Source organism: Leucopleurus acutus (genome assembly GCF_964270905.1).
Source record: "Leucopleurus acutus genome assembly, chromosome: X".
Lineage (NCBI taxonomy): Eukaryota > Metazoa > Chordata > Mammalia > Artiodactyla > Delphinidae > Leucopleurus > Leucopleurus acutus.
Genome location: NC_139148.1, coordinates 93,216,126 through 93,227,555, shown reverse-complemented (window position 1 = coordinate 93,227,555; position 11,430 = coordinate 93,216,126). Strand labels below are relative to the sequence as shown.

The following is an 11,430-nucleotide window of genomic DNA, read 5'->3' as shown; positions in this document are numbered from 1 at the left end:
CAGCGTGGGCAGAAAGGTAGGCTCGGTGGCCGGGGGGTTTGAGGAGGTTTTGTGGCGGCTCCCCACGCGCTCCCCACGCCCCCTTTCCGCGCTGTGACAGAGACACGTGTTGTGGTTCCGTCCCGGCTCAGCGTTTGTGTGTGTGTTTGTGTCTATGTGTGTGTAGGGTGGGATCGCGCTTTTTTTCCTCTGCTGTGGGCAAGCCTTCTGGATCCGGAGCCCCAGGGGGAGCACCCCTACGGCTGCCATGCAGCTCCAGCGAGGCACCGGCCGGAGCTACGCGTCGCTCCCACTCACGGGGACGTCGCCGGACCCGGTGCCCCGCTTTTCCCGCTTTGGAGTGCAGAAACGCTGGCGCGGCGCCAGTTTGCTCTGCTTGGCAATCGGAGTGTTTGCACTTGGCCTAGAGGTACAGTTGTGACCCTAGTTTCTCAGGAATTCCGTGGTTTGGTTTTAAATAAAAGGGAAACAGAATAGATGGCTTAATAAATGTTTGGAGTATTCAAAACTGATTAGCTATACATATAACCCCTTCCATGCCCTCAAGAGGAATCCTAACAAGAAGGCCAGGAATCTGGACCTGAGCTGTGAATTTTTGCCCCCTTGGATGTATGGATTTGCCCCTCTAGGTTTCTCTGTGCTGGAGTAGCAGTCATCAACCACAATATGAGTTAGGTTGAATGTATTTTTTTAACTAATAAATATGGACATTTTCAAAAGGATACACTCTAAAAAATGTATGAATCATAGCATATTCAAGCAGATTCAAGTGCCATAATAACACTCATGGTGATTAGCTTTCTTTTTGAATGTCTTTTCCAAAGATTATATGAGTATGTATTCATTTGTAATTTACATTTTTTATAAAGGAAGCAATTAAGTTGACTGGGAGAATAAAAGCTATAATTGGTCTGTATTAGCACATTCCCCCTTTTCAAAGCACACAGGTTGTCTTATTTTCTGTCATTCTAAAACATTCTAAAACTAGAGCCTCTTTTTAAAATTATAAAATATTTCAGACAGAAAATTACAGAGACTATTATACACCATCATCCATGTACCCACGAAAGATTTAACAATTGTTAACCTTTTGCCATATTTTCATTAGATATTGTTTTTTTTTAAAGAACTAAAACATTACACTAAAACTAAACATAAAACTAAAACACTACTCTTTGTACCCCTTCCCAATCCCAGAGATATTTGTTCTTCTGAAGTTGTTAAATATTTTTCCCGTGTTTTTTTTTTTTTTAACATCTTTATTGGGGTATAATTGCTTTACAATGGTGTGTTAGTTTCTGCTTTATAACAAAGTGAATCAGTCATACATAAACATATGTTCCCATATGTCTTCCCTGTTGCGTCTCCCTCCCTCCCACCCTCCCTATCCCACCCCTCCAGGCTGTCACAAAGCACCGAGTCAATATCCCTGTGCCATGCGGCTGCTTCCCACTAGCTATCTACCTTACTACGTTTGTTAGTGTGTATATGCCCATGACTCTCTCTCGCCCTGTCACAGCTCACCCTTCCCCCTCCCCATAACCTCAAGTCCGTTCTCTAGGAGGTCTGCCTCTTTATTCCTGCTTTACCCCTAGGTTCTTCATGACATTTTTTTTCTTAAATTCCATATATATGTGTTAGCATACGGTATTTGTCTTTTTCTTTCTGACTTACTTCACTCTGTATGACAGACTCTAGGTCTATCCACCTCATTACAAATAGCTCAATTTCATTTCTTTTTATGGCTGAGTAATATTCCATTGTATATATGTGCCACATCTTCTTTATCCATTCATCCGATGACGGGCACTTAGGTTGTTTCCATCTCCGGGCTATTGTAAATAGAGCTGCAATGAACATTTTGGTACATGACTCTTTTTGAATTTTGGTTTTCTCAGGGTATATGCCCAGTAGTGGGATTGCTGGGTCATATGGTAGTTCTATTTGTAGTTTTTTAAGGAACCTCCATACTGTTCTCCATAGTGGCTGAACCAATTCACATTCCCACCAGCAGTGCAAGAGTGTTCCCTTTTCTCCACACCCTCTCCAGCATTTATTGTTTCTAGATTTTTTGATGATGGCCATTCTGACTGGTGTGAGATGATATCTCATTGTAGTTTTGATTTGCATTTCTCTAATGATTAATGATGTTGAGCATTCTTTCATGTGTTTGTTGGCAGTCTGTATATCTTCTTTGGAGAAATGTCTATTTAGGTCTTCTGCCCATTTTTGGATTGGGTTGTTTGTTTTCTTGTTATTGAGCTGCATGAGCTGCTTGTAAATTTTGGAGATTAATCCTTTGTCGGTTGCTTCATTTGCAAATATTTTCTCCCATTCTGAGGGTTGTCTTTTGGTCCTGTTTATGGTTTCCTTTGCTGTGCAAAAGCTTTGAAGTTTCATTAGGTCCCATTTGTTTATTTTTGTTTTTATTTCCATTACTCTAGGAGGTGGGTCAGAAAGGATCTTGCTGTGATTTATGTCATAGAGTGTTCTGCCTATGTTTTCCTCTAAGAGTTTGATAGTTTCTGGCCTTACATTTAGGTCTTTAATCCTTTCCCGTGTTTTTAAGTGCACTCAAACATAGATGGCCATAAATGATTTGTAATATATTGTTCTGTATGTCCTTTGACATTTTCATAAATGGTATACTGTACTTACTCTTCTGCAACTTTTTGGGGGTCAACATTGTTTTTGAGATTTGTCTATACTGATAAATGTAGATAAAGTTAGTTATTTTAGGGGGGATAAACTGGGAGATTGGGATTGACATATACACACTACTATTATATAAAGATAACTAATAAGAACCTACTGTATAGACAGGGAGCTCTATTCAGTGCTCTGTAATGACTTGTATGGGAATGGAGTCTGGAAGAGAGTGAATATATGTATATGTATGTCTGATTCACTTTGCTGTACAGCAGAGATTAACACAACATGGTAAATCAACTATACCCCAATTAAAAAATTAATTTAAAAAATTTTAAAAATGAAATAACACATATATAACTCACATAAATACTAAAATGTGAAGTGACTTTTATTTTTTACACAATTATTTCAGTAACACAGAAATATTCAAAAATGCTATCTTGCCATTTAATATGTACAGTTTTCATAGGTTTCTCCCGGTAGACTTATTGCACAATCCAGGAATAAAGCTTAAAACAGAAAGTCATTTAGGAGTAATAAAACCTAAATTAAGAAAAGAAAAAAAAGTTGCTTTTATTGCTGTAAAGTAGCCCTCATATAACTATGCCACTTAAAAATATCTCCATTCCACTATTGTTGTTGGACATTTAGGTTGTTTCAAGTATACAAATATTCATATAAATCATACCACTAAAAGAGGTACCTAAATTAGGCAAATTCATAGACACAGAAAGTGAAATAGAGGTTACCAAAAAGTAAAATAGAGGGGCTGGGGGAGTGGGCAATGGGAAGTTATCGTTCAATGGGTACAGAATTTCTGTTTGTGGTGATGAAAAAGTTTCGTAAATATTGAATAGAGAGTGGTGATGGTTAAACAATGTTGTGAATGTACTTAATGCCACTGAATTGTACACTTAAAAATGGTTAAAATGGTAAATTTTACATTATATTTTACCACACAAAAAATTACAAACATAAGAATTATGCTTATTTTTCAAAGGCATACCTTGAAAAATATACTTGATGACTAGTTTTTTTGTGGAGTAAAGCCCTGAGAAAAGTGAGATTTATTTTAAAAAATAAACTTGAATTAAGTTATATTAGCCAGATCTATTTTTCCTTGTAAAATGATATTTTTTTGAAATCTTTAAATGACTACTATTACTTCATGCTTAAGATTTTTATGAATACTAGTATGCTTCAGAAGTTTCCAGTTTTTCATTTGTTGTTGTTTTTTTTTTTTTTTTTTTGCTCTTTTTCTCCAAGGTTTTGAGGGAGGATTCTTCTAAAAGTGAGTAGGCCTTGAGGCTGTACTTTGCATTTGAATGCCATTCCTCTTTCATTTCTTAGACTAGTTCTCTCCAGTGATGTACTCTCTTCTTTCTCCTCTCCCCTCTCCTAATCCTGTTCTTTCACTGCTGCCCTTTTGGGTCCCTCTGCCTCCTTTCCATTTAGCCAAGCCTTCTCTTTGGGTTTCTCTGCCCTCCACTCTCGTCCTCTATTGAGTCCCCTCCCCTGCCTTGTATCCTTCTCAGCTCCTCCAAGATTTCCCCTCTCTTGAGTCCTTCTGCCCACCCTCCCCTGTGGTCTCATCCCCGGTCTTTTCTTTTCCACTGTTGTAACTGCTAAAGGCATTCACTAAAATAAGACTTGTTTCATGGAAATGTACAGTCTTCTCTGCAGTGTCAGACTTGTAATATTCGGAAAGTTGGTCTTAATTTTGGGATTTGAAAAAACCTTTCTAGCCTTTAAAATAAGATTCTGACATTATGGCCTTGACAAGTTATAGTATGAGTACGAAGGGGGAGAAAAACACTTAACGTGAAAGATAATCAGTGAGTTATATTGCTTAAGATGTTTAATATGAACTGAAAACTAATGTACAATTTTCCATAGCTCTATATTTTATTTTGGCATAAAATAAAATGATTACCATTAGAGGTATGATCCCTTCCTATTTCCATGAAAATGGCTGTGCTAATTTCACCTCTCCCTATCCATTTCTCTCTGGGGACTCAAACATTTAGGATAAAACATTGGTAACTCAGTTTCTACTTCCAGAGTTGGCATCAATAACTGTCAGTGCAAATAAGGACCCTATTGTACTTTGAGGCTTCAATTTTTCTACTTTCTTCTTTAGTTCCATTTCTGTAATGCTTTCTTGGTGGAAAAGGGGTTTCTTCAATGATTTGGTACTTTTCCTTTGCTTCTCTGCCTCTCTCCTTAGTTCGATAATTAATATGTTAAGGAACCATATGTATCATCAGAAGTTACTATTTATTGGAATGGTTTTATACCAGAACTAATCACATTGCATGAATTTTCAGGCCAGGTTGTTTAGTCATGATGTTCTTGAGAAGGTGAACTGAATTCGTGGAATGGTGAATGGAATTCACCATTCACGTGGAATTCATGAATGGTTATCTAGTAACTAGGCATTTTAGGGAGAACGTTGTCTCCAAAGAGGATTTGCTTCCAAGAAGGCAGAAAAACTTTTTAATCCATTACATGGCTGAACTTCTATGCTAGTCACTTCTTGACAGTTATTTCTCAAAGTCATGTGGGGGAATAATGGCATGAGTGATTTCCCCCAAAATCATTTATACTTTGTGAGACAGAAGCCCCTAAACATTTATGTTGAAATGACCTATAATAGGTACCCAGACTTGAACTTATTTTGTTTCTGCTCTTTGAGATGCGGACTTATCTTCCTAATATGCGTTGCTTAAGCTAATGTTACAGTGAAAGTATTGTGTTCAGTTCCTTCATTTACTATTTGTTTGACCTTGGGAAAGTAATTTAGTATCTTAGAGCCTCAGTTTCTTCAACTATAGAATGGAGATCAAAATACCTTTACGGTTTGTTGTAGGTAATTAAAAGATGAGGAATGTCAGATTCGATAAGTGCTTTTATCATTTCCCTTTTATTCAAGAGATTCAAGAACTTAAGTGGTAAAATGGTGTGTCCTGAAATGACCTACCATCATTTATTGATCCTCAGTCAGGTTTCCTACTAACCAGAACACTCCTAGGACCTATAAAGGACGATAGGTAGTACAAAAAGAAGATAATTTGCATGTTGATAAATGAGATAGTTGTCTAGTAATTTTTTTGAATTGTAATTTGAAATGCAATTTATGTACACTCTCTGGGCCAGCTTAGAGAGTGTCCCATAAATACCCCTGATTGACTGATCCTTCACTGACAGTGAGGACAACCCCAGCATTATATTTTAGAAAGCTTTCATATAGCACTTTACATTAAATTAAATTAGACAAGATAATATATGTGGAGGGCCCTTTGTAAACTTATTTTTAAGAAAACATTTTGGTTACTCAGTGAAACTGCCAGAATTTTAGAGGTGAGGAAACAGATTCTAATTCATTTAAGTGACTAGCACAGCCCGATAGGTGGCAGCACTGATTGAATTGTCTCATTTAGATTGGACTACCAGGCAGGGATCATCTGCCCAGTTCCAGGAGCCTTTTCAGTGAGCTCCGATGATTTTTTTAGGCCTAGTGAATTTTCTGCACAAGTCCTTCACCATCTAGTACTTCTTTCTTTGAACATGTGTGCTTGCATTAAGACATCCAGGATGGAACTGTAAGCTGGGCTCAACATAAAAAGCTGTAGTTTTGTCAACTTTAAGCTCCTAGTCAGGCAGTGTGGATAAGGAGAGAGCACTCTGAAGAGGAATAGAAAGAAGTTGGCTAGAGGAACTCAACAATGACAGAGACAGATATTCCTACTCATAGCCACATAGAGGGAGTACAGACTTGTTTTCCATTTTTATTAAAGTAGTGATATGCAGAGAGAAGCTAAAGTGTGCTAAGGTCTTATTTCTTTTTTTTTTTTTAGGCTACAGACATGCAGGCTCAGTGGCCATGGCCCACGGGCCCAGCCGCTCCGCAACATGTGGGATCCTCCCAGACCGGGGCACGAACCCGTGTCCCCTGATCGGCAGGCAGACTCTCAACCACTGCGCCACCAGGGAAGCCCCTAAGGTCTTATTTCTTAAAAAGGATATGGAATACTGATTAACTTCAGGCTTTCTTAGAAGAACATAAATTTAAATGTGTTAAAGAATTCAAGAGAAACTCATACAAATAAATATAATTAGCATATGTAACTTCCAAGTATGGGAAAAATGATGGAATACAGAAAATTCCATCAGTCCAATTACGCAGAAAAAGATAAAAGATAATACAACATGGCAAATAAAAAAGACAAAATAAGGAGAAATATGAATCCAGTTGTGTCAGTAGTCATAATAAATGTAAATAAATTAAACTCACTCATTAAGAGATTCTTAGACTCTATTTTAAAATTTTCAGCTTTGCTATTCATAAAAGCCATGCTAAAAATGACTCAGAAAGGTTGAAAACAAAGGGAAGGAAAAAGATACACTAGGCATATAGCAACCAAAAGAAAAATGGTGAAGCAACATTAATGTCAGACAAAATGTGATCTAAGGCAATTTAGTAATAAACAGATATTTCACACTGATGAAAGAAAGGAGATCTGCCAAGAGAGTATCAACCATGAATCTATGCCCATAACAGCATAGTCTTGAAATATATAAAGCAAAAAAACAATGGAATTATAAGCAGAAATTGATAATCTCTAATAATGAGAGACCTTTTTTTTTTTGGAAACGAGGTTTATTTATTTATTTTTTGGTGCGTTGGGTCTTCGTTGCTGCGCGTAGGCTTTCTTCTAGTTGCAGCAAGCGGGGGCTACTCTTCGTTGCAGTGCGTGGGCTTCTCCTTGCAGTGGCTTCTCTTGTTGCGGAGCACGGGCTCTAGGTGTGCGGGCTTCAGTAGTTGTGTCATGTGGGCTCAGTAGTTGTGGCTCATGGGCTCTAGAGCGCAGGTTCAGTAGCTGTGGTGCACGGGCTTAGTTGCTCCGCGGCATCTGGGATCTTCCCGGACCAGGGCTCGAACCCGTGTCTCCCACGTTGGCAGGCGGATTCTTAACCACTGTGCCACCAGGGAGCCCATGAGAGACATTTAAAACACCCTTGTTAGAAACTGGTTAAGCAGAATAGATTAAAAAGATTTTTTAAAGTACAAGGATGTGACAGATATACGATCTAAATGAGACGGAAGGGAATTTTTAATTCCAAATTCTTAATGACAGATTCATTTTTAGTCCCAAGGTGATTTTCATTTGTTTTATTTCTCAATTTTCTAAGGAAGAAAATATTTAAATGTTCATGCTACATTTAGCAGAGAAATTCTAATAACAGGGTAATTCTTAAATTACTTTCAAAAGAATGGAAAGTCCACAAATGCGAGGGCACAAGAAAAAGTTCCACCTTTTGATGGCTACCAGAAGTTTTTCCTTTGGCCTGCAATATGACATTGATGACACTACCTAATTCTGAAAGTATCAATGTCTATGACAGTATAAGAACCATGGTTTGGCAACAGTATTTCTTCTGTCAACATCTGTGATATTATCATATACTTATATATCATAAATATGGAATATATAATTATATAACATAATAATATAATATTATTATCATATAATTTATAATGCTTATAACCTCAGGAGTGTGGTACCCTTGGGAATATAAGACTAAATACAGCAAGGGCTCTTATTCTGCCCAGAATACCTTTCTTTCTGTGCCTTCCAGGACTGAGTTATTACACCACTGAAATCACCCTTTGGAGCTCACATTTTAAAAGTTCTAAGATGTGTATGACTTAAAAATAAGCATGTCATATTAACACATTTAGATAAATATTGTCCTTCAGAGTTAGTCTTGGGGAGGTGTTCACTTATAACCATGACACAAACACTACTCAAGATACTGTATTTTACCAATTTTAAGAGGTATAGTTTTCCATATTTTAACATCTCTGCAATTGAAATGAGTCTTAACAGTTGATGGTATCTTACAATCCCTTTTGGCTAGGTGGCAGTTGTGATGTCATAGTTGTTTCCATATGCACATTTAATATCAAAATGTCTAGGATCAAAAACTGCCTAATGGGTGTCTTGGGTGAAAATCCCAGAGATAACAGGGGATCACTTGTAACTCCTAGAAACCAATGGTTGTGGGGAGCGAACGCAAAAGATGGTTAATCAGGCTTAGTTATTGATTATGCTGAAGTGGGAGACAAAAGGAGGTTGGTCTACATATTTGCAAAGCTGGCTTGAAAGCATAGCAAAAATGGCTTTTAGTTCTCTTATGAGTTCTTTTAAGAATTGCTGCAGCAACAGTGCTCCTGGTGGCACAGAAGACTTTAAGAAATTTGAGTGGAAAATTGGACTCTGAGTATTTTTTCTTAATATATGCATGTTTGATTAAAATCTGTGTCTACATTGAAAGGAGCTCTTTCAAAAAGTAAAAAAAAAATAAGTGATGATAAGGAACTGTAACAGATTGGTGTTGGTTTTTTTCTTTTTGTTTTTGTTTTCCTTTTTACTGGTGTATAAAGTAATGGGGCTCATAACTTTGATGAAATATTTTTGATACTGATTTCTTAGAATTGCCTTTCAGAGCTATTGTGTAAAACCTGATTGTTAGTCGCATCCCGTTTTAGAAATCTTGACTGGGATAGAATGATAAGTACACAGTGATTTTCCCTTAACACTTCAAGGGATATTTAGAGATATTATTCCATCTTCTTCTAACATTTACTGTTGCTAATGAAGAGCCTGCTGTCAACCTGGTTGTTACTCCTTATTAGGTGAATGATTTTTTCTTTCTGATTACTTTCAGATTTTTTTCTCTATTCTTAATATTTTAGGGTTTCAATATAAAGGGTGTGTGTGTGTGTGTGTATGGTGGTGGGAGGAGTTGCCTGATTGCACTTGATGGCTTTAAGTATGAGGACTCATTTTTCTTCAGTTCTAGCAAACTCATTTATTAACTCTGAATAATGTCTCTGCCATTCTATTTTTTTCCTTCTGACATTCCTTCTGGATATACACTGAAACTTCTCTTTTATTTTCTCCTTATCTCTTAATTTCTCTCTTCTTTCCCATCACTTTATCTGCCCTGTGCTCTGGCAGATTCTTTTCTTCTGTTCTCTCTTCCTGTTCAATGATTTTTTTCCCTCATCAACTGTGTCTAGTCTACTATTTAAATCTATCCCTTGAGCCTTTTTATTTCTAATACTGTATCCGTTTCTTGGATTTCTCCGTGGTTCTTTTTCACATTCACTTGTTTGTTTTTATGGATGCTATTTCCTTCTTGAGCTCTTTGAACATATAAAACATTTTAATGTGCCATTCATATTGCTCTATCACCTCTAATTCCTTAGATGAGAATTTCCTCAATTTTCAGGTCTATAGACTACTTACTTAGACGTTTTTGTAGTTCTTGTCTTTGAGTTAATTTTCTCGGGGTGTTTTGGATCATGGATGACCTAGGAAGTGGAGATATCTCTGATAAGTGATGTCATGGACAACCTGCCTGGGCCCTGAAAGTTTCATCAGCTCCTAATTAGTGTTTTTATGTTACCATCTTAGTTTGAAGTTTCCACACCACAAAGGTAAATTGAATTTGAGCCGTCTGTGTATATCTTCTGTACCAGCTTGGGGTTCCTGCATGTCTCCATTGCCTTTTTCATTCTCCTATAGAGATTTCCCAGATATAAGCTCCACTAGGTTTCTGCTGATTGAGGAGCCTATGACCTTACCCTGTGGCCTCAAATTTACCCACAATCTAGCATATTTCCAGCTTTTAGGGCACACGTCTCATTCAAGTCACCCCCTTGGGCTAAGCAGCTTCAGCTTCTGCTCATAGATATGAATTCCCTGTTTGGCACCTGAAAAATTGTCTTCTTTCTTTTCTTTCTTTCTTTTTTTCTTTTTTTTTTTTTTTTTTTTGGCCATGCCGCGGAGCATGTGGGATCTTAATTCCCCGACCAGGGATGGAACCCATGCCCCCTGCACTGGAAGTGGAGAGTCTTAACCACTGGACTTCCAGGGAAGACCCTGTCTTTTTTCTTAAAAAACTCTGTATTTTTAAAAAAGTGTTTTTAGTAAATGCTTTTGAACTGGTATTTCTTGGAGTTTGGAGTATAAGAGAGTGATTCCAGTGTGACTCCCATCTACCATCTTGACTTGGAAGTCTCATTGAGATCTCTAAAAATTTTCTTCTTCCATTCCTCTCTTACCCCCATTTAGGGTTTGGAGTCAGGAGCTGGTTTATTTTTGGAGGAACTGGTGCCCCTACCGGTTGGTTCACTTCTGGCTCTGCAGAGACAACCACTTAGCTACAGAGTTTACTTTCTCTACACCTAGTATAGGAGGTTTAACTTAGGGACTCCATTCCAACCAGTTAGAAGTTCATCTTCTACTGGCCTGTTCTCACTCTGTAACACAACTCCAGCTAGGCAGAATACAGGATTCAGCTTTGGAGCACCAGTTGCATCAACTCCTATCCCAGTAGGAACTGGATTTCCTTAGGGTAAGAAGAGTACCATTTGATTCTTTTAGTGGCTACAAAGGTAATCATCTTTCAAAGACAAACTTTCAATTCGGAGTATGGAAAGGGTAAAGGGATGGTGTGGCATTTCGAAGTCAATTATTAGGAATTATGCTACTCATTCCCAAGGTAGTCCTATAAATTGAAGTCATTTCTGATTTGAGACACAAGGCACGTTGAATTCTGATCTGTGATATCCCTTCGTTTTATGTGAGCCATAGGAAGAGTACTCACTGGGTTTTGAACATATACCATCTTGAAATTAGACTGCTTGCTTATTAAATGTCTCTCTCTAGAGAGATCTTTGTCTATTGATCATTTTAATGACCTTGG

General features: G+C 37.6%; 1 protein-coding gene across 1 annotated transcript in view; it reads left to right on the top strand.

Moving 5' to 3' along the window:
* Window positions 1–247: 247 nt before the first annotated feature.
* Window positions 248–11,430, top strand: part of NUP62CL (nucleoporin 62 C-terminal like) — a gene marked incomplete at both ends in the record, with an annotated part of 46,592 nt that continues 35,409 nt past the window's right edge. The window contains 2 exons of the mRNA XM_082865133.1: window positions 248–409; window positions 3,919–3,943. Of these exons, the coding sequence (XP_082721259.1) occupies window positions 248–409; window positions 3,919–3,943 (187 nt within the window). The remainder of the gene's footprint in view (window positions 410–3,918; window positions 3,944–11,430) is intronic.